Source organism: Euphorbia lathyris, chromosome 2 (assembly GCF_963576675.1).
Source record: "Euphorbia lathyris chromosome 2, ddEupLath1.1, whole genome shotgun sequence".
NCBI classification, from domain to species: Eukaryota; Viridiplantae; Streptophyta; class Magnoliopsida; order Malpighiales; family Euphorbiaceae; genus Euphorbia; species Euphorbia lathyris.
Genome location: NC_088911.1, coordinates 6,144,265 through 6,167,910, shown reverse-complemented (window position 1 = coordinate 6,167,910; position 23,646 = coordinate 6,144,265). Strand labels below are relative to the sequence as shown.

General features: G+C 39.7%; 1 protein-coding gene across 1 annotated transcript; it reads left to right on the top strand.

Moving 5' to 3' along the window:
- Nucleotides 1-21,558: 21,558 nt before the first annotated feature.
- On the top strand, nucleotides 21,559-23,257 carry LOC136216842 (cytochrome P450 94A1-like). Its single transcript, XM_066003391.1, has one exon. The coding sequence runs from the start codon at nucleotides 21,568-21,570 to the stop codon at nucleotides 23,068-23,070; it is 1,503 nt and encodes a 500-aa protein (XP_065859463.1). The 5' UTR covers nucleotides 21,559-21,567; the 3' UTR covers nucleotides 23,071-23,257.
- The last annotated feature ends 389 nt before the right edge of the window (nucleotides 23,258-23,646 follow it).

Here is a 23,646-nt window from a genome sequence, read left to right as displayed (position 1 = left end):
CAGTCAGCTTTGTTATTTGGTCTTGCCTTGGTTGTTGAGTCTGAATGGTGGTCATAACACTTACTAGATCCTTGAGTCCTTTTAGCTCATTGAGAAGCTGAGTAATTCCAGGCAGTTGAGAGGACTCAGTATTAGAAGATCTAGAAGCATCAGCTTGAGGAGGGTTCAATTCTTGAAGCAAGGACTGAGCAGAGGCAATGATGCGTCGGCCTGACTCAGTGGCATTCAAGTAGGTGAATTGAGCCGCATTTGTCTCAGAGGCTGGAATTGAGCTTGATGGTGGAGGAGTTTGCTCTTTGCCAGATTGATCACCTTGATTGGTGACTGGACTTTGATGCAGATTTCCTTCAGGAGCTGAGTTGTCAACATGCTGAGTTGGGGGTGGAGTTTGGTTAGTCATGTTGACCTGCTCATCCTGAGTGGGTGAAGTTGAAGTAGTATTTGTTCCTTCTTGAACAGTTGGATTTGGATCTTCAAGGGTTTTGGCTTGTTCCTCATCCTGAGTAACAGAGGCTTGTTTTTCCTTTGAGGGAGACTCAGGGTCGTTTGAAAAATATACGAACTGTAGCTCAGACATGCCATTGAATTGTTCTGGAAGAGGAGAATCTGCAAGAAGATCAATAACTTGAGTTTTGTGGGCTTTCTTCTTAAGCCGCTTGAACCTTTGTTCCTTGGGAGGAGAAGGGTCAGCATCAATGTTTTCCTCATCAGTATCAACTGTCTCCTCTACCATAGTTGGATGCTCATGCTGCTCAGCATGATCCTCAACAGCAATGTTTTCTTCTTCCTCAACTCTTTGCTCAGCATCAGCCTGAGGTTGCTCAACATCAGCAGGTTCTTCCTGCTCAGTATTAATGTCTTCCTCAATATAAGTTTCTTTCTCAGCTTCCCTTTCTACTTTAACATTTGTTTTCTCAGCTTGTTGCTCAGTTTCTTTCTCAGCTTCCTTTTCTAGGTTAGTTCCATGACTTTTGGACGATACAACCCAATCTAGGGGATCAGCTTCAACTGTCTTTAAGGAATTAACCTTCTTCCTTTTCATCAAGGGGGATTCTGGAGTACCCTCTTCTTCATCCTCAGGCTCTTCTAGCCTCTTTCTCTTCTCTGCCGACTCAGCTTTTTCCTTAGCTTTGTCAGCTTTAACCTTTTCTTGAGACACTAGTCTCACTTTCTTTGGGACAGCATGGATGTCTTTGGATCATGTTTCAATGGCCTTTCTCTTCTTCGTCTTCTTTTCCTTAGGTGACTCAGCAGGAACCTCCACTTCTTTCTCAGGCTCATTTTCAGGCTCAATGTCTAGCTCAGCTTCATCATCAACAACCTCTTCATATCCCTTCAACGGTTGATTGTACAACAGTCCAACCAGTAGAGCTGCTGTGATCTCACTTCCCAAAGTGTCAGTTTCATTGATTGTCTCAATCTGTTTGTCCTCAATGATCTTAGTGATCAAAGAACCCAGCCTGAGCTTCTTTCCACTACGTTGAAGAGCCCCAACCAGAAAAACGGGCATGTTGAGTGGAGTGTAGGTCAACATGTGCCATATGAAGCACTGTTCAAAATTGGAGGCAGATGAGGCTGAGTTGAGTTTGGGGAAGATGAAGTTGGTCAGCATGTAGTGAGCCATCTTCTGGTCTTACCCCATACACGTGCTGGGTATTTCCCCTTTATGATCTTTGGGTTTGCAGAACCTCTTGATCTTATCAAGTTTTTCCTTTGGTACTTTCTCTTTTGTTGTCCTAAATTCTATTCCTTCATCTGGTAAATCAAGCAAAGTAGCTAGATAGGCATGGGTTATGGTGATTTTCTGACCTTTGACTGTAGTCTCCAAGTAGTCAGCATCATCCTCATCAACAAGCATGTTAGAGTAAAATTCTCTGACCAGCCTGGGGTACGTTTTTCCGGCGAGTGAGAAGAGACCGGTCCATTTGTTCTTCTCGATCCAGTCGCAGAACGGTTTCTCTGAAGTGACGAAACCTGGAGAGAACCATCTACATTTCAATACTACCAAGTTATTGACCTTTTTATGGACCTTGATCATATTCCTTTCGATTTGCCTCGAAGAACCAGCGGGGTCAGCTTGAGTGGGTTTGCCAGAGGTTTGGCCAGGCTGAGTGGTGAGGTTAGGGATTTCGTTCTTGCCGGAAGCCATTGTTACCGAGGAAGGTTTTTAAGATTTAGGGAGAGAGGAGAATTCGATTTCAGAGGATCGTAAGCGTAAAGAGGAATGAGTGGGGATCCTTCCGCTACTTATAGAGTTTTTAGTCATTAATGAACTAGCCGTTTTCATCTTGGGACTTTAATCGACAAAGACTCTGCCATTTATGACAGGTTCGGCGCATGGGTATTCATCATTACTTGCGTTTATCTAGGTATGATTTGTTACACGTGTCATCGCTTATCGGTGCAAGTGGGCATTTATTCAGTTTGCCAGAATATGAATCGTTTATGATACTGAGTATTTAATTCTACGTAGATGGATTTCCTATCTCTTAGTAACTCAACATACGTTCATCACACAACATGTACATTCACTCAGCATAAGGTGATTACTCAATATGTCTATTTACTCAGCACAGAATATTTACTCAGCATTTGTATCTACTCAGCATAGACTATTAAGCTCAATGTGTAGTAGTTACTAGATTGATATTAGTCAGCATGACAATCACTCAACATTTATTCAAATACTTAGAATTATTGAAGAGGATTAGACATACCGATGGCTTCCCTTAGTATGTTAAATTGTTCACGAGCCAAAGGCTTGTTGAAGATATCTGCAAGCTATTCATTTGTTGGTACATAAGTCAGCTTGATCTCACTCTTTAGTACGTGATCTCTGATGAAGTGATGCCTTATGCTGACATGCTTCATCCTGCTGTGTTGAATAGGATTCTTGGATAGATCAATGGCACTTTTGTTGTCACATTTGATCTCTATTGTCTCAGTTCTTACTCCATAATCCTCAAGCTGTTGCTTTATCCATAGGACTTGAGCTACACAGCTTCCAGCAGCAACGTACTTAGCTTCAGTTGTAGACAGAGCAACTGATGACTGTTTCTTGCTGAACCAAGATACTAGACAGCTTCCAAGGAAATGGCATCACCCTGAAGTACTCTTACGTTCTAGCTTATCCCGTCCATAGTCAGCATCAGTGTATCCTATGAGTGTGAAGTCATTTGAGGCTGGATACCATAAACCTGCATCAACTGAGCTCTGCAAATATCTAAAAATTCTTTTTACAGCAATTAAGTGAGATTCCCTTGGGTCAGCTTGATATCTTGCACAATAACATACCGAGTACTGTATACTAGGTCTACTAGCAGTGAGATAAAGTAAGGAGCCTATCATACCTCGATAAAGTTTACTATCTATTGACTTACTTTTCTCATCTTTGCATAGGACAGTATCAGTACCCATAGGGGTTGATATGGGCTTACAATCTTCCATATCAAATTTCTTTAACATCTCTTTGGTGTACTTGGACTGACTAATGAAGATGCCGTTCTTACCTTGCTTGATCTGAAGTCCAAGGAAGAAGCTGAGTTCTCCCATCATAGACATTTCGAACTCAGTCTGCATCTGTTTGCTAAACTCTTGACACAAAGATTCGTCAGTAGCACCAAATATTATGTCATCTACATAGATTTGTGCAAGTATGGTATGTTTACCCTTTTTCTTAATGAAAAAGGTTGTGTCAGCTTTTCCTCTGACATAATTCCTGGTCAGCAGGAAGTTGGTCAACCTTTCATACCAAGCTCTTGGAGCTTGCTTCAGGCCATATAAGGCCTTCTTGAGTTTATAAACGTGGTTTGGAAATTTTGGATCTTCAAAGCCCGGAGGTTGATTAACATATACCTCCTCGTTTATAAAGCCATTAAGAAATGCACTTTTAACATCCATTTGATATAATTTAAAGTTCATGAAACTAGCATATGCACACAAGATACGTATAGCTTCTAACCTAGCAACTGGTGCAAAGGTTTCACCATAATCAATGCCCTCTTGCTGACTATAGCCTTGGGCTACAAGTCGAGCTTTGTTCCTAATTACATTTCCATGCTCATCTAGTTTGTTTCTAAAACCCCACTTAGTTCCTATGGATTTTTTATTCCTAGGTTTAGGTACTAAATCCCATACCTCATTTCTTGTGAATTGGCCAAGCTCTTCTTGCATAGCATTGATCCAATACTCATCATGCTCAGCATCAGCAAACTTCTTTGGTTCATGAACTGATACGAAAGCAACGTTGCTAAGGAACTTCCTAAGCTGATCTCTAGTCATTACTTTGTTGTTTGCATCATCAAGGATGGAATTTTCTGAATGTCCTCTTGGAATTTTTTATCTCCTTGGGTAATGTTGAGTTGTTTGGAACAGGTGTTTCTACAATCTCTGCAGGGACAGATTGGTCAGCAAAGATAATTTCAGTTTCGATTTTACCTTTGGTCAGTTCTTGTACTGATGACTCAGCATGTCCATTCTGGTCAGCAGGACCTGAGTTGGGTTCTTCCTCTGTGTGTTGAGTTGTTCTTCCTGCACGGTCAGTTTCATCGAAATCTACATGGACTGACTCTTCTACTACCTGAGATCTTTTATTATAAATTCTATATGCTTTACTGTTTGTTGAGTATCCCAAAAAGATCGCTTCGTCAGCTTTTGCATCAAACTTTGCCAGATTATCCTTAGTGTTGAGTATAAAGCATTTACACCCAAAGGCACGAAAGTATCCAATATTGGGCTTTCGTCCTTTCCCAAGTTCATAAGGGGTTTTCTTTAATATAGGTCTTACTAATGCCCTATTCAATATATAACATGCTGTATTGACAGCTTCTCCCCAAAAATACTTTGGAAGCCCATTTTCACTCAGCATTGTCCTAGCAATTTCTACTATTGTCCTATTCTTCCTTTCAACAACTCCATTCTGTTGAGGAGTTCTGGGGTAGAGAAATTGTGGTCAATACCATTAGTTTCACAGAATTCATCAAACAATTGGTTTTTGAATTCTCCACCATTATCACTTCTAATGTGAGCTACTCTTAGGTCTTTGTCATTTTCAAGCCTTTTGACTAATGTGGTAAACATCTCAAATGTCTCATCTTTGCTACTCAGCAAGATGACCCAAGTATACCTAGAGAAATCATCTACAATAACTAAGGAAAATTTCTTACCTCCCATGCTGAGTGGCTGGATAGGTCCGAAAAGATCCAAATGTAGTAATTACAATGGTCTTTTGGTTGAGACAACCTTTTTCTATGAAATGACTTTTTAATTTGTTTACCTTGCTGACAAGCATTACAAAGTTGATCCTTTTCATACTTTAATTTGGGTAATCCCTTAACTAATTGCTTTCTAGCTAGTTTGGCAAGGAGGTCCATGCTGACATGCCTAAGTCTCCTATGCCATAGCCAGGAGTTATCCTCTTTTGACACCAAGCATATACTTTTTGAAAATTCCTTTTCCAAACTCAACATGTAAACATTTTCTACACGAGGGGCTGTTAAAATCAAATCATTTGTTTTTCCCTCGAGTATCTGACACTTAATATCATCAAATATAACCTTCCTTCCACTCTTGCAAAGCTGAGCTACGCTTAGAAGATTATATTTGAGACCTTTAACTAAGGAGATTGACTCAATTTTAGGGTTACCTCCGATAGTTCCTGAGCCAACTATCTTGCCCTTCTTGTTGTCTCCAAAGCTTACACTACCTCCTCGTTTAAGCTCTAGTGTGATGAACTGAGTTTCATCACCTGTCATGTGTCTTGAGCATGCGCTGTCTATATACCAGAGTTTTGATTTCTCCACGCATGTCAAGCTGACCTGCATTTTAAACTATTCGTCTTTAGGTACCCAATTCTTTTTGGGTCCTTTCTTGTTAGTGTAAACAGGTGCAAAGTCATATTTCAACTTGTGACGACATACTTTTGTAGTATGGCCACTTTTACCACAAAAGCCACACATAGTTACCCTTTGAGGGTGATATTGAGTGTGGTCAGCATTGTTGTGCTGAGCATGCCAGCATGCCTTGGTAGTATGACCTTTCTTACCACAGAAGTCACATTGGACAGTCTGTTTGTTATGCCAGCACACAGCTTTTGTGTGTCCTTTCTTCCCACAACAGCTACATTGAGTAAACTGTTTATGCTGACCAGTACCTGAGTACTCAGCATGGGGTTTATTCTTAGTTGAACCTTTTATTTGGTTCTGTAAAGTTGTGACATCCTTTCTAAGTTTCTTTGACTCAGTTTGAACCTCTGTGACAAACTTATGTAAGATTTGCATGTTCGTATGTAAATCTGAGTTGTCCTGGAGGAGATATCGGAGGTCACTCAGCTTGACCTCCTCAATCTCGTCACAGCGCCTGCTGAGTGCCTTAATCCTTTTGTTACACTTCTTAGTTAGTGTATATAAGTCACTTAGGGCATTTACCATTTCGATTCTAAGCAAAAGTAAGGATGTTACCTCATTGTTGTTTTCCTCCTGCTCAGAATCTCCAGAGAGGTCGACTTGCTCAGATTGAGATTGGTCAGCTCCATCATTTGCCATGAAACATATGTTGGCTGTTTCATTTTGCTCAGCTTCAGATGATGTTGACTCATCACTGTCACTCCACGTGGCCACCATTGCCTTTTTGCTTCCATTCTTATCTTTCTTCAGATTAGGACAGCTTGACTTAATATGCCCAGTTTGATGGCATTCATAACATGTGACAGGCTTGGAGCTGTCCTTTTTGTATCTGGTGTCACTGGACTCAGCTTTATATCTGTCTCCTCTCTTGTATGGCCGCTTACTATTTCTTTCATTTCTTCTGAACAGCTTTTTTATTTTTCTAGTAAACATGGCCATTTCCTCATCATCAGTTGACTCACCTTCTGTGGAGTCAGCTTTCATCATTAGTGATTTCTGTTTCTTATCCTCAGATTTTTCTTTAGCTTCAAAGTTTTTCATGGAGATTTCATGGGTCAGCAAGGAACCGATCAGCTCATCATATTTGTATGTGGTCAGGTCTTGAGCTTCCTCTACAGTTGTCTTCTTGGCTTGCCAGCTTTTGGGAAGACTTCGTAAGATCTTCTTCACTTGTTCTTCTTCAGTGAAATTCTTACCGAGTCTTTTAAGCTCATTTATTATGTTGGTGAACCTGGCATTCATTGCTGAGATGTCCTCATTGTCAGTCATCTCGAACAGCTCATACAATCGCATGTGTTGGTTCACTTTGGATTCCTTGACCTTGCTGGTGCCTTCATAAGTTACTTCCAGCTTTTTCCAGATCTCCTGTGCTGACTCACAACCTGAAATCTTATTGTATTCTGCAGCATCTAGAGCACAGTGAAGCATATTGATAGTCGAAGCATTATTTTGTAATTTTCTGAGGTCATCCTCTGCCCACTCAGTTTCACTCTTGATAACTTTCTCATTATCAACAGTTTTATAAGGTACATGTGGACCTTGAACTATTGCAAGCCATGCACTCATGTTTGTGGTTTGAATAAAGTTCTTCATCCTATTCTTCCAGAATGTATAATTAGATCCAAAGAATAGGGGAGGTCTAGTGATTGATAATCCCTCAGGGAGTATCTGTGTTGTTTGGTTTCCTGGGAGGAAACGAGTGCTATTTTCACCCATTTTTCGGGATTAGCTCAAGATTGTTAGATCTTTGAGTAGTGAGCTTAGGCTCTGATACCACTTCGCTTTTAATTATGCTGACTTAATGTTATTTTAAGTGTTTGATAACTCAGCATGTTGGTCAGCACGGGCGTTTGATTAGTCAGACAGCTTTAGTTCTATGCTAACTAAGACTGCTTGACTTGAGAGTTGGAAATTGACACTTGAAAGGTCAGCTTCCAACTTAGCACTCAGATTTACTCAGTTTCAGTTTTAACAATTTATAAGCTGAGTAAATACAACAAGCAACACATGCACATATATGTATATATTGAGAGAGAGAGTTTAGAAGTTAATCAGCGCGACTTATCCTGGTTCGGTCTCTCTACCTACGTCCAGTCCCCAGTTCCTCCTGGGATTTTCAATCCAATACTGAGCTCTTTCAAGGTAGAGCACAAACCCTTTACAAGGTAGTGAGTATGCAAGAGTACATCCTCTATTCGTCTACTCAGCTCCTACTAAGTACTACAACCCAGCACTTAGATTTTTCTACCACTGAATACTTACAACCAAGTACTCAGCTCAACATTCTCAATATTCCTATTGATTACACACTTGTTCTTTTTCAAGTAAAGAACACCTTAGATGATTGCAAAACAATCAATCTAGCATTTACACAGAGAATAAATAAGTTGGTTTAAGATCTTTTTGTATTTGAGTGCTTTTAGAATTTTCTCTCTTGTATTTTTCTTTTGATACTTGAGCAAATGATCCAAGAACTCTCATTGTCCTTTTATAGATGAATTTCTGAAGATTGGATCATTTTGAATTGGTTTAGCCGTTGTGTCCAAAATGGCTCTTTTAGGAGACAGCTTCTGGTCAGCTTCAGACTGTTCCGCCATTCCCTTCTTCTGTTTTCTTCAGGCGTCAGGTTTTGTCTTCTTGCATCAGACTTGTCTTTTTGTGCCAGTTGTCTTTTACCAATAATCCACAGACCCATGATTCTTGGAATTAGTCTTCTGTGTGCTTTTGAGGCTTCAATTATTGGTGCAGAAGATTGGCAGACTTTGTCCTTTAGTGAACGGATCTTTCATGCTGTCCTGACTGTTACTCAGCTTCATCCGTTATCTTCGAATGTTCAACTTCTATGCTGAGTTCCTTCTTAGTCAGCTCCGTTCTTGTTTATTCAATTCTGAAGGAGTCTTCTAATTTAGTCAGCTTCGTTCTGGCAACTTTGAAAGAAGCTTCTGATGCTGAGTTCTACTTTACTCAGCTTCTATCCTTTCATGCTGAGTTCCGTTCCACTCAGCTTTTGGCTTATGCTGACTTCTGACCTGCCTTACTTTATATATATATTTTTGCACTCAATATTGAGCAAACACATTAGTACAATTAAATCAAAGCATTTAAATTTAATTGCCTCTTAATCATGGATGATTTTGTCAAATCAAAATCTTGTGGAAATGTGTTTCAACACATGAGTTTCTCCTGATTAACATCGAACAAAACCCGAGACCAAAGAACCGGGAGACCGCACAAGCAATAACTCTCCGTAGTGGTAAGGGTTTGGAACCACCGGTTCCAAAGGCGACTCCAACCTCTCCCAAGGTAAGTGACGAACCGAAAGTGGTAAGCAACCCCGGTTCGGATCCGAAACCCACGACTTCCTCGGATAAGAATAAGAATGTGTGTGATCCAATTGGGGCTTACGTACCGAAGCTCCCTTTTCCACAACGACTTCAAAAGGAAAAATTGGACCATCAATATGGCAAGTTTTTGGAGATCTTTAAGAAACTTCACATTAACATCCCACTTGCGGAGGCATTGGAACAAATGCCCACCTATGCGAAGTTTCTTAAGGAGATCCTCGTCAAAAAGAGGAAGTTAGAATACAACGAAACGGTAGCGCTTACGGAGGAATGCTCCGCGATTATAACAAATAAACTCCCACCTAAACTCAAGGATTTAGGCAGTTTTTCTATCCCATGCACAATTGGTAATGTTGAGTTTAGTAGAGCTTTATGTGATTTAGGTGCTAGTATCAATCTAATGCCTTTGTCTGTTTTTAGGAAGCTCGGCTTGGGAGAGCCGAAGCCTACCAATATAACACTTCAATTGGCCGATAGATCCATTGCCCGGCCAAAAGGAGTTGTGGAGGATGTCCTAGTAAAAGTGGACAAGTTCATTTTTCCCGCCGATTTTGTGGTGCTCGACATGGCGGAAGACGATTCGGTACCGATCCTCCTAGGACGACCATTTCTTGCAACGGGTAGGACTCTCATCGATGTCCACGAAGGTAAGCTCATCCTACGGCTGCAAGACGATGAGGTAGAGTTTAACGTATATAACTCCATGAAATTCCCGTCTCATACCATGAAGGATTGCAACTTTTTAAATTCCATAGACTCTATTGATCTTTTTGTTGAGGATTTTTGTGATAGGTCTTCGGCGGGAACCTCTTCGGGAATAGATGGTAATGAGCATTTGGATGAGGAGCCATTGAACAAGCCATTTGAATACTCCTCCGAGATTGAACAATGTCTGTTGGCAAGGAGCCGGTTCGAGGGTTTGGACCGGGATAGCAAAGCAAAACCAAAGTCATCTCTCGAAGAGCCTCCGACTTTGTAACTTAAACCCTTGCCTCCTAATTTAAAATATGTGTTTTTGCAACCTCCTAATTTCTTACCCGTTGTTATATCTTCACTTTTGACAGCGAAAATGGAGGAAGCATTGATTGCGGTATTACAAAAACACAAGGGCGCATTTGGATGGACCATTCACGACATTAAAGGGATTAGCCCCACCATTTGCACACACTGCATCTTTATGGAGGACAAAGTCAAACCCTCCGTGCAGCCGCAATGACGACTTAACCCCAACATGAAAGAGGTAGTGAAGGCCGAGGTAATCAAACTCCTCGACGCAGGTATAATCTTTCCTATCTCCGATAGTCCGTGGGTTAGTCCGGTCCAATGCGTTCCCAAAAAGGGGGGCACTACGGTGATGGAAAATGATCAAGGGGAATTAATTCCCACGCGAAAGATAACGGGGTGGCGAGTATGCATTGATTATAGGAAACTTAATGAAGCCACCCGAAAAGATCATTTTCCCTTGCCGTTCATTGACCAAATGTTGGAAAGAATGGCGGGGCATAAATTCTTTTGTACCCTCGATGGCCTATCCGGCTATATGCAAATCCCCGTTGATCATTCGGATTAAGAAAAGACGATATTTACTTGTCCGTATGAGACATTTGCATATAGGCGGATGCCGTTTGGGCTTGGTAACGCCCCCGCCACCTTTCAACGGTGCATGACGGCTATATTCTCCGAGATGATTGAGGATTTCATGGAAGTCTTCATGGATGATTTTTCTGTTTTCGGATCGTCCTTTGAAATTTGTTTAAGCAATCTTGATAAAGTCCTTCAACGTTGCGAAGAAACTAACCTAGCTCTTAGTTGGGAAAAGTGTCAGTTTATGGTTCAAGATTGTATCGTTTTAGGACACAAGGTGTCCGGGGAAGGAATCGCGGTCGATCCGGCCAAGATTGAGGTGATTGAGAAATTGCCTCCTCCAATCAATGTTAAAGGGATTCAGAGTTTCTTAGGTCATGCGGGGTTTTATAAGCGATTCATTAAAAATTTCTCTAAAATAGCAACCCCCTTGACCCAACTCCTCTTAAAAGATGCGGAATTTAGTTTTTCCTCCGAATGTTTGCATGCATTTAACACGCTAAAGGAAAAACTAATTAATGCACCCATCATGGTGAAACCCGATTGGAGTCTTCCCTTTGAACTTATGTGTGATGCGAGTGATTTGGCTGTAGGTGCTTGTTTGGGCCAACAGGTGGATAAAATTTTCTGCCCCATTTTTTATGCGAGCAAAATGCTCAATGAAGCCCAACAAAACTATTCCATTACGGAAAAAAAGATGCTTGCTGTAGTTTTTGCTTTCGATAAATTTAGATCATATCTCGTGTTATCCAAAATTATTGTATACACTGACCACGCAGCTCTCAAGTACCTAATGACTAAGCAGGATGCCAAACCACGGTTGATACGGTGGATTCTACTCCTACAAGAATTCGACATCGAAATCAGGGATAAAAAAGGAGTGGAAAATGTCGTAGCCGACCATCTTTCCCGGTTACAAAGCGAGCAAGCCACATCTCCGGAAGTTGTGGAGATCAAGGAGACCTTTCCCGACGAAACTCTCTATGCAGTAACACCTTTACCTTGGTATGCCGATATGGCGAACTTCAAAGCCGGTAATATTCTTCCCTCGCATCTTACTTACGAGCAACATAGGAAGTTCTTTCATGACGCTAAGAACTATTTTTGGGAAGAACCTTACTTGTTTAAATCTTGTGCTGATAATATCATTCGTATGTGCATACCGGAAGAAGAGGTAAATCATGTGTTGCACATGTGTCACACCCAAGAGCCGGGGGGCCACTTCGGCCCAAGTCAGACTATGGCAAAGGTTCTACAATATGGCTTTTATTGGCCTACCTTATCCAAGGATTCCCAAGACTTCGTCAAATCATGTGACGCTTGTCAATGGAGCGGGAACATCTCCCGTAAACATGAGATGCTCCAACAAGGGATCATAGTTTGCGAACTCTTTGATGTTTGGGGGATAGACTTTATGGGACCTTTCCCTAAGTCGCATAACAACTCCTACATTCTCGTGGCGGTTGACTATGTTTCCAAATGGGTGGAGGCCGTTGCCTTACCCTCAAACGATTCTAAGGTGGTAGGGAAATTTATAAAGAAAAACATCTTTACTCGGTTTGGAACCCCTCGAGCTATCATTAGCGATGGGGGTTCCCATTTTTGCAATCGCCAATTCGACCAACTCTTACAAAAATACGGGGTTGCACACCGAGTCTCCACGCCCTACCATCCGCAAACTAGTGGACAGGTCGAGGTTTCTAACCACGAACTAAAACGTATCTTGGAAAAAACGGTTAGTTCCTCTAGGAAAGACTGGAGCCTAAAGCTCGATGGCGCTCTTTGGGCCTACCGTACGGCGTTTAAAACGCCTATTAGGATGTCTCCTTATCGTTTAGTTTTCGGGAAATCGTGTCATTTACCGGTGGAATTGGAACATAAGGCCTATTGGGCTCTGAAATTTTTAAATTTTGATGTGCAGGCCACGGGGGACCAACGTCTCCTCCAACTCAATACCCTTGATGAACTTCGTCTCGGTTCGTACGAAAATGCCAAGATTTACAAAGAACGTACGAAGAAATGGCACGACAAGCACGTGCAAATCAGGGAATTCAACAAGGGGGACCAAGTCCTCCTATATAATTCTCGCCTCCGCCTGTTCCCAGGAAAATTAAAAAGTCGGTGGTCGGGGCCGTACACCGTTATTAATGCCCACTCGTCTGGAGCGGTTGACATCCAAGGTTCCGACAACGCAACCCACCGGGTGAACGGCCACCGTCTGAAAATATACTGCGGAGGCATTCTTCCACAACACGGCGAAGCCACATTCCTCCAAACACCGTAAGTATGCACGCATCACGAGAAAGTCGAGCTACTCCGACTCTAAACGTAGCCTCGGTTTGCGTTCCTTAAACCCTCTGTATATATCACTATCTCTTTAAAATCAACAGAAAAACAAATCCCATACTAATCCAAATTTCTTACGGAGGGTGTACATACCATCACGCCCCGTGTAGCCGAGTCTCTGGCACTATTTTAACCATTCACGCGAAGCATACGTACCGGTGCGCCCCGCGTAGCCAAGCTTCTGATCTTTTTACTAAGTTCAAATGTATGACCACGCGGGGCGCCCCTCTTAGTGCGTCCCGCGTATTTGCGTCTCTGGCCAAAATTGGCTAAAAACGCACCTCCTACGCGGGGCGCCCCCTGGGCACGCCTCGCGTAGGACCTGACCTTCAAGGGTCCTTTTTATATTCCATCTTTATTTTTGTTTTTGTTTTTCTTCTTTTGCGACGTCCTTGGAATAGACGTCATTTTAATAACGCGGAGGGCCGTGCAACCCCGCACTCACCGTTTGTTTTGCACTAACAAAAACAAAAATAAAAATCAAATAAACAACAAAATAATTAAACTAATTTATTGATTCTTAAATTTTTTCCGACACACTACCTCCCTCGGAAATTAATAAAAGTTCCGTTATTTGTTCTTAAATGAAAAGATGTTGACACAAAGGATCGGTTTTAGTAAGAAATTTTAGTCTTAATTCTGAAGTTATAGAATTTATGCAAAGCATAGGATTGTACTAAACAAAAGCATCGAGTCCTAATCCAAAGGCTATCTCTATAATGAAATTTAAAAAGGCAATAAAAACGGGATAGTTGAAAATTTGACGAGAACTTGAACGTACACAATTTAACCCAAAATTTTGTGAGATATTTTTGAGCCTAAAAGAGTTCGTACGAGAACTCTATTTCTTTCACAATTTTTCGAGAGCTTTGACTTTACTCGACTCATAGAGTTTGCACCTAATGCCGGGTTAAGTACACTTATTTTGGTTAAAATGGCAATAGATGATAAAACGAACCCACTTAGTCTAATTCTTTTCTTAACTTATTTTTCTTGTTTTCATTAAACTCTAGGAAACCCCCTCGAGCCTATTAACCGACTTTTTTGTTAAATACCCTTTTAACATTTAACCCCTTTTTCCTCTTGGGTAAATACCAATAAAATCAAATCGCACCCGAAATAAGTCAAGGCCTTGATAAGTAAGCACCATAAGCTTTCGAAATCGTTTTTGTGCCGCTCTCAAAACAAAAAGAAAAAGAAAAACACAATAAAGAGCAAAAGGCATTCTCAAGCTCCACCCGAGAAATTTCGAGTTATATTTTACGAACTTACTAAGGCCAAAATAAAAACACGGTGCGATCATCAAAATGGTGTTTAAACTCGAGTTTCTAAAAATTAACCACTAAAAAGCCACCCACATTACAACCCCCCTCCGGGTTCATTTTTAATGTTGCCTAGATCATATCATAGGAGGAAAAACCCGGATGAAAATGCAAACTCAAAGTGACTTCGAGTAAGTGCAAAGGAGAGTGCAAAAACACCGACCCACTAAAATTTGAGCGTAAGAGTGAAATCCCCTAGTGAGGTACTTTCGGGTTCTCAAAAGATAATCAACCCCCGTTAATATTGCCTATTAAATTTGATCATGGAGGTTTCAAACAAGTTTTGGTCACTCATTTGTTTGCGTAGGTACTTGCCGAAAACTTTGCATAAAACTTTAGCTTCGGAATCACGCACTTAGTAAAACCAACCGACGGTTTGTTTCTTAATAATCTCAATCCCTTGTCTTTCGATTTCTTTTACTTGAGGACAAGTAAAACTTTAAATTCCGAGGAGGTTTGATAGGGGCGTTTCGTCCCTATCTTTTAGCGTGATTTACGGATTAATTTTAAGAGAAATAAATAAGTTTAATTGCAAAAAAAATAGAGTGTTTTAATAAAATAATGAAATAAAAATAAATTCCGTACTTTCGGTTAATTTTCCTTATTTTTGATTAATTTAGAAAATAAAACGTCAAGCTAACTCGGCTCTCGAGAATTGTATTTCAGGTACGAGCAAGGAGCGAAAATCCACCAACATACGCGGGGCGTATCACCCTTCACACGGGACGTGGAACACTTGGTCAGAAATAATTGTTCAATCCACAGACACCACGTGGGATCTAGTCACCAATACGCGGAGCGTATCAACCACCACGCGAGGCGTGCGACATATGTCAGAAATGATAAGCCTAATCTTGAAAGTCAGACTGCATGGTCTCCCAGAGTCAACTGCTCCTACGCGGGGCGTCTCACCTTACACGCGGGGCGTGTAAGGAAGTTCTTCGACCTAAAAGACTCAGAGACTTATTTACGCGAGGCGTGCTTCAGCCACGCGGTGCGTAAAAGACCCAATTCAAGCAATAAAATCTCAGAAACTCAAACACGCGAGGCACATCCCAGTCTACGTGGGGCGTGGTTGAGACAACAAGATCTGGATTTGATCCACATACAGGAGATTTCTGACGGAATGGGCAAATACGCGGGGCGTGCTCCACCATACGCGAGGCGTATCATGGGAAATCTGCAGAAAATCATGTTCCTCCATGCTTGTATTTTGTGAAATTACAACTCTACCCCTAGCTTGATGTGTATAAATAGGAGTGACTAGCACTCATTTAAACACCCTTGGAGATACACCTTTTTATATACAATTCTTAATATAGTTCTTGTTAGATAGTTTGAGATTTTAGTTTACATAGCAATTCTCTATCACCTTGAGAGCTTGTTCGTTGATTCCGGCATTCCGTCAAAGTTCCGTTCCATCTCCGTTCACCAAGCTCGAAAGCTCCACCTCCAAGTCCTAAGAGACGGCCTTGAGTCCGGTTAGCTAGTTCCGAGGGTGGATTCTTCCCTTTTCACTTGCTAATTAGCTTGTACTCTTCCTATGTACTAGGCTTGGTTGTATTTCATATCTACATTCTCCATATTTATAATTTATGATTCATAATCTCTTTTTCTATATTTGTGTTGATGTTTGCTACTTGTTTTGATACTCGTAATTGATTATTGTGTAGGAGAACGCGATTTCCGACGCCATTCGGGCTATCTTTAGGGATTCATATAGGTGTTGCCTTACCGGAAGTGACGCTCCGGAAACCGTAGGAATTGACAAACCATGGAACTTACGGGCCTAATTTCTGGTCTCAAGCATTAGACACGCCTTGACTAGGAACCACGTAGTCTAAGTACTTCACGGGTCGGTCACACTACACGTAGTCGTCATTGTAAGAGTAAATCATTGACCGATTATATATTGAGAGTCATTGTTTGTCATATTTATAACTTATCGCCTTCCATATCATTTCGTAGAGTTTTGTTATATAAATTTGTCTCACCCGTAGTTAGGAGTAGTTTGTAGTTGTTCCCCGAACCAACTCAAAGTATTCACCGCTTAGATAACATATAAAACCGAGTCGTTTATACTTGTAGTTATAAATCCCGTGGATTCGATACCCGGTCTTAACCGGATTATTACTTGATACGACGGGGTACACTTGCCCCTAAGTAGTGGCGTCTAGTAGAGATAGAGCATTTAGGAAGATCACATCCATAGTCATAACGCACTCATCATAATATATATTTCGTCGTTTAAGAACTCTCTACCTAGCCGTTTACGCATCACTAAACCCTAATTACATGTGAACACAAATATTTGATGGATTACACGTCAAATCATAATAAATTTTGTTCTTTTGATTAAATAAAGGTTGTCCTAATTTCTCATTAAAAGAAAAAGAAAAACTATGCCGCCCATGCAAATGTCACTTTAGTTTACTTTATGCCCAAATAGCATTCATAGCAAATCCATATACTTCAACTCTCATATAGAAATAAATTGAAATAAGTTTGACATTTATTTTCTTTTTTATCAATATCACAGTAAATAATCATCAAATACTTATTTTATTTTATCGGGTTAAATGCACCATTGATCACTAAACTTATATGATTATCTTAGAATAGTCATTCAACTTTAATTTGTCTCAATAAAATCATTCAACTTTGAGTTTTGTCTCAATTAGGTCACTCTCACGATTTCAATGATTAAAAAGCATAAGAATGATGATATACATGACACGTCTGCATAAGTCAACTCAAATCTCTGACCGAAACGACACATGACATCCACGCATGTGTCACATGGCTATCACATGTCGGTTATTTTTATAAAAAAACAAAATTTAGTTTTTTTTACAAAAAATAACCGACACGTGGATGACATATGTCATTTCGGTCAGAAATCTGAGTTTACTCATGCTGATATGTCACCTACGTTAGCATTTCGATCCTTTTAATCACTGAAATCGTCAGAGTGCCCTAATTGAGACAAAACTCAAAGTTGAGTGATTTTATTGAGACAAATTGAAATTGAATGACCATTTTGAGACAACCATATAAATTCAGTGACCAATAGTGCATTTAACCCTGATTTTATCCCATATAAAAATTCTTTATTTTTATAAACCAACCGAAGATATAACATCCTAGCTCAATATCATATAGATATTGTCTGTTTTGACTCAAATTCAACATCTTAGGACTCACCACGTGTACCTGTATTGGATACTCGTCTTACTAATAAGTTTCAATCATTCACTATTCATTTATAATGTGGAATCATTCATGCATACATCGCTATCCTTTAGGACCGTTCCTTACTTATGTCTCTTACCTCGGTGCCACCCACCAAACCGGATCGTTACAAAAGATATGTTTAATTTAGTTTACTTTATGACCAAATTACATTCATACCGATCCATAAACTTCAACTCTAATATAAAAGTAAACTAGATATGTTTGACAATTTATATTCTTTCTATCAATCACCAAAATATCTATTTTATCCTGAAATAAGGATTAAATGGTCTAATACATCACAAATTCTCTGAACTTGTTTAAAATAGTAGATTAACTCCTTAAACTTTGCAAGTGTCTTACTAACTTCTTAAATTTGTTTATTTCATATTACCGACTCTCTAAACTTATCCATAGAAGTGGATTAGCTCCCTGAATTTTGCAATCTCACAAACTCCCCAAACATGCTTCTTCTGTAACAACTAAATACAAAAACCATAATACTAACTCTCGATCATCATCCATTCAATCTCTCAAACCTGCAACACTAACTCTTATGTTAAAAGGTATGAGAAGTGAAAAAATTACCTCTCGAATAGATGGAGACGTATTTTTAGAATTTAGATTTAATAAGTTTTTGTATTTAGTTGTTACAGAATAAACAAGTTTAGGGAGTTGGTGAGAAACTTGCAAAGTTCAGTGAGCCAATCTACTTTTATGGACAAGTTTAGGGAGCTGGTGATACGAAATAAGCAACTTTAGGGAGCTGGTGAGACACTTGCAAAGTTCAGGGAGCCAGTCTACTAATTTGGACAAGTTCAGGAAGCTGGTAATGTATTAGGCCGTATTAAATCGTAACGTTTTTGAAAAATTACAGATTTAGTTATAGCATATGAAATTGTTCATATTTAACTATAATATTTGCAAGTAAGATCAATTTTTAGTCATACATTACAAAAAAAATTTGAAAAGTCTAAACAAGTTTGTTGATAAATATAAACACTTCCGTAATTTTTTATTGATTATTTCTAATTATTTTAATAATACAGTAGACATTTTAGATACATTGACAACAAAATTTGTGATTAACTTATACGTGGTTAGCGTTTTAACATTTTTTTTTTATAAATGTGTTAGTGACACATTAAATATTTGTGTAAATTACACCCATGACCACTGAACTTTACCCATTTTAACATTGTGGTGATTGAACTTCCATTCTTAATGGTATGCTCACAGAAGTTTACAGTTTTTTAACACTGGTGACCACTCAACGCCTCAAAACAACCGTTGATGGCCTCAAAATAAAAAATTCGAAGAGTTAATGATATTCTAAGGAACTTTAATTTCTTGAAAATTTTCGTTTTTAGGTCATTTATGTGTTGTTTAGCTAGAAGAGAGAGTGAATTTTTAGAAAGAGAAAGCTCCAAAAAATGTGATATCAATATACTTTGAAAACGTTTAATTTGGGATAAAGTACCATAATAGGCCTAAGATTTTTAGGAAAATATCAATATGGCTCCGCGTATAAGGGGGTGTTTGGTTGCTCCTTTTCATGCTCTTGTTTGTCTTTTCACTTCAAAAGGGAGAGTGTTAGGTGTTTGGTTAGTGATCTCCTGTTTGCCTTTTACATCCGAAAAGCAGCATTTTATAAAAGCAGAGAATCTCTACTTTTTGGAAAAGCAGCTTTTTCCAACAGCAAACCATAATAGCAAACCGTAACAGCAAACAACAAACAGGAACATCAAACAGTAGGTAAAACAAACGGGCCCTAAAATAGCACCAATGTAGGCTTAACATTTAAAAAGTGTACTAATTTAGGCATCGATGACGAAATGTGACACGTCATTCATATTACTCTATTAAGTTCTGATTTCTCCATCCACGTACAATTAATAGAACTTTTAAATAACGTCACGTTCTGTTATTGATCCTTAAATTTGTACTCTTTTTTAAACATTAAGTATACATTGGTACTATTCTGTACTTTAAACTTAAACTGATATTTTTGCAAAAATCACAGGTCTATTTTGGTAACTGAGTTAAATTTAATTTGATACTTCATTGATGTAAATAGGAGGGTACGAGTGTAATCTATCCAATAATTCAAGGGTGTTGTTAAACCCAGCCCCAAATTCCCACCCCTAGCCCCGTGAAAGGACGAAAATACCCTTTCATGGGTTTTGGGGAGGAAAAAGCTATTTTTTTTGCTCTTCCGACACGCGGGCGTGTGCCTATCACGCCTCATCTTGTGGTCGGGCGTGATAGCCCCACGCCTCACCGTGTGGTCGGGCGTGATCGCTACACGTCCGACCACACGGTGAGACGTGGGGCTATCACGTCCGACCATAAGGTGAGGCGTGATAGGCACACGCCCGCGTGTCGGGAGAGCAAAAAAAATAGCTAGTCCGCTATTGAATTAAATCCGTAAATACCTGTTACGTAAAAAAATTAGTCCGCTGTTGAATTAAACCCGTAAAAAAATTAGTCCGCTATTGAATTTAACCCGTAAATACCTGAATTAACAAAATAAAAATTTAACTAAAATTAACAAAATAAAGATTTAGTTAAAACTAAATTAAACAAAATAAAATTTACAACAACTAAAATTTACAACATAAAAATTTAGTTAAACTAAATTAAACAAACTAAAAATTACAAAAAATTAATTAAATTAATTAAAACCCCTCGGGCGTATGAACATCACGCCCGAACCATAGGTCGGGTGTATGAACATCACGCCCGACCTATGGTGCGGGCGTATGAACATCACGCCCGAACCATAGGTCGGGCGTGATAGCCTCACGCTCGAACCACAGGTCGGGCGTGATATTCATACGCCGGAACCGAAGGTCGGGCGTGATGTTCATACGCCCGACTGCGATTCCGGCATTTTTAAAAAATCACCCACAGATTCAATTTTTAAGCTTAAATCAAAAAACAAAAACGGTAAATCTTATTATTTTCGCTTTCCCTTTACGGTTGTTGTTACACTCCATGTTTTGGTTCACAAATTAGTCCGGATTTGATCAAAGAGTGTGTAGGGTATTTGAGAGGTTTTGTGTTTTTTCAAATTTTAGGTAAATGGTAGTTTGGTCTTTTCATGGGGCTGGGGTCGGAATTCATGGCTGGGTTTAGTAATCCACTAATTCAATGGGGTACAAATATTTTTTATCCTTCAATTTTATTTTGGGATAAATTACACACATGACCATTGGATTTTATCTATTTTAACACTGAACTTCAATTCTTAACGGTATGATCAGAGAATTTGACATTTTTTTTAACATCCATAGCCACTCAACTTTAACTAACTCCTCAAAATGACCATTAACAATCTCAAAATAAAAATATTCAAGAATTAAAGTTGTTCAGAACGACATTTACCATAAAACCACATCTTTTATTTTATAAAATCACATTTTTTTGGAGCTTCCTCTCTCTAAAAATTCACTCTCTCTCCTAACCAAACAAAACTTAAATGACCTCAAAATAAAAAATTTCAAGAATTAAAGTTCCTTAGAATATCATTAACTCTTCGAATTTCTTATTTTGAAGCTGTCAACGGTCCTTTTGAGTTGTTGAGTAGCCACTGATGGTTAAAAAAATATAATGTTCAATAATCATGTTGTTAAGAATTGAAGTTCAGTGACTAAAATGTTAAATGGGTAAATTTCAGTGATCATAGGTATAATTTACCCACCAATTATATTCATACAGTAGTATTCAAAATAATTTTGATTGATCGAGAGTATTACTTCCGTATTATAAAATTTCTCTATAAGTACCCAAACAAGTGTCTAACTCCTAAAACTCATCGTATCCACAATCATCATGTTGACTTTCATTCTCCAACTCTTCTTCTCATTTTTCCTCCTCCTTTTTCCCCTAATCATCCTCTCCATTTTCAGATCCCCCAAAACCTCCCCAAATCTCCCAAAATCATACCCTATAATCGGCCATTACTTCGATCTCAAAGCAAATTGGAATCGCCGAGCTCAATGGATATCTTCAATTCTCCAAAACTCACCTTCTGCAACTTTCACCCTCTTCCACCCCACCGGCGGCCGCCGCATCGTCACCGGAAACCCCGCCAATGTTCAACACATCCTCAAAACTCGCTTCCACAATTACCAGAAAGGCAACGATTTCCGTACTATCCTCTCTGATTTCCTCGGGAACGGCATCTTTAATGCCGACGGCGATACCTGGAAATTCCAGCGTCAAATCGCTTCTCATGAATTCAACACCAAATCGCTCCGGAAATTTATCGAAACCGTCGTTGATACTGAGTTATCCCGCCGGTTAATCCCAATTCTTTCCTCCGCCGCTAAAACTCGGGAGATTATCGATTTTCAGGATGTTCTTCAGAGATTTATGTTTGATAATATTTGTCAGATTGCGTTTGGGTATGATCCCCAATATCTTTTACCGTCTCTCCCGGAGGAAAAATTTGCTCGAGCTTTTGAAGATGGAGTTAGGATAAGTAGCGAGAGGTTTAATTCGTTGCTCTGGAAAATCAGGAGGTTTTTCAATGTCGGATCGGAGAGGAAACTCCGGGAAGCGGTGGCGGAAGTTCGTGATTTTGCGGTGAAATTAGTTAAGGAGAAGAAGGGGGAATTGAAAACGGAAAAATCAATTGAATCGGTTGATCTTTTGTCACGATTTTTAAGCTCCGGTCACTCCGATGAGAAATTTGTTACTGATATTGTAATTAGCTTCATAATCGCCGGCCGAGACACGACTTCCGCAGCTTTAACGTGGTTTTTCTGGGTATTATCGGAAAATCCAGACGCCGAAACGGAAATAATTAACGAGATAACCGAGAAATCGGAAACGGAGACGCCGGTTTTTGAAGAAGTGAGGAGTATGGTTTATACTCATGCTGCTTTATGTGAGAGTATGAGGTTGTATCCGCCGGTGCCGGCGGATACGAAATTTGCGGAAGACGATGATGTTTGGCCGGATGGAACGGCGGTGAAGAAAGGGACGGCGGTTACTTATCATCCGTTTGCGATGGGGAGATTGGCGATGTTGTGGGGGTCCGATTGGGCGGAGTATAAACCGGAGAGATGGCTCCGGCGAGATGGAGATTCCGGTAAGTGGAGTTTTGTGGGGAGAGATGCTTATACTTATCCGGTTTTTCAAGGTGGGCCAAGGATTTGTTTGGGAAAAGAAATGGCTTTTTTGCAAATGAAGAGAGTGGTGGCCGGAGTTTTGAGTAAGTTTAAGGTGGTTCCGGTGATGGAGCCCGGAGTTGAGCCGGAATTTTATTCGTACTTGACTGCGAAGATGAGAGGCGGGTTTCCGGTGAGAATTGAGGAACGTGTTATGTAAACGGGACAGGGATTATCGATCCGACGAGAGTTAGTTCTAGCAGGTCAAGTTTCGACCTAGTTATTATGGATTTGAGAGCTTATCTATGGCTACAAGTACTTTTTCTCGTCCTGTACGTTTAAAATGACAAATTTACCTCACGAACATGATTAAAGTAATTTATTGGCTCTCTTATTGATCCATCTCATCAACTGGCCTCACAACTTACTTATGGCATACGTACTTCAACTTATTCAAGATTTCATATTGCTCATCACGTGGATTTTAGTGGATAAATAAATAGATTATTTTAAACAAGTTATACGATGTTTTTAAAGTATACGAAACATTTAACTTTTTTTTTATAGGTATAGGGGTTAACGATGTATTAGACTATTTCTAGATGTTGGTGCCCGCTATGGTTACTTTGTTTTTTACAAAGTACCGTTACTTGGTGTGGTTTTCACCATTGGATGATAGAGCATAAAATTAATCCAATGGTGAAAACCACACCAAGTAACGGTACTTTGTAAAAAACAAAGTAACCATAGCAAACACCCTAGATGTTTGTTTTTATATTGTATTCGTTTTTATTTA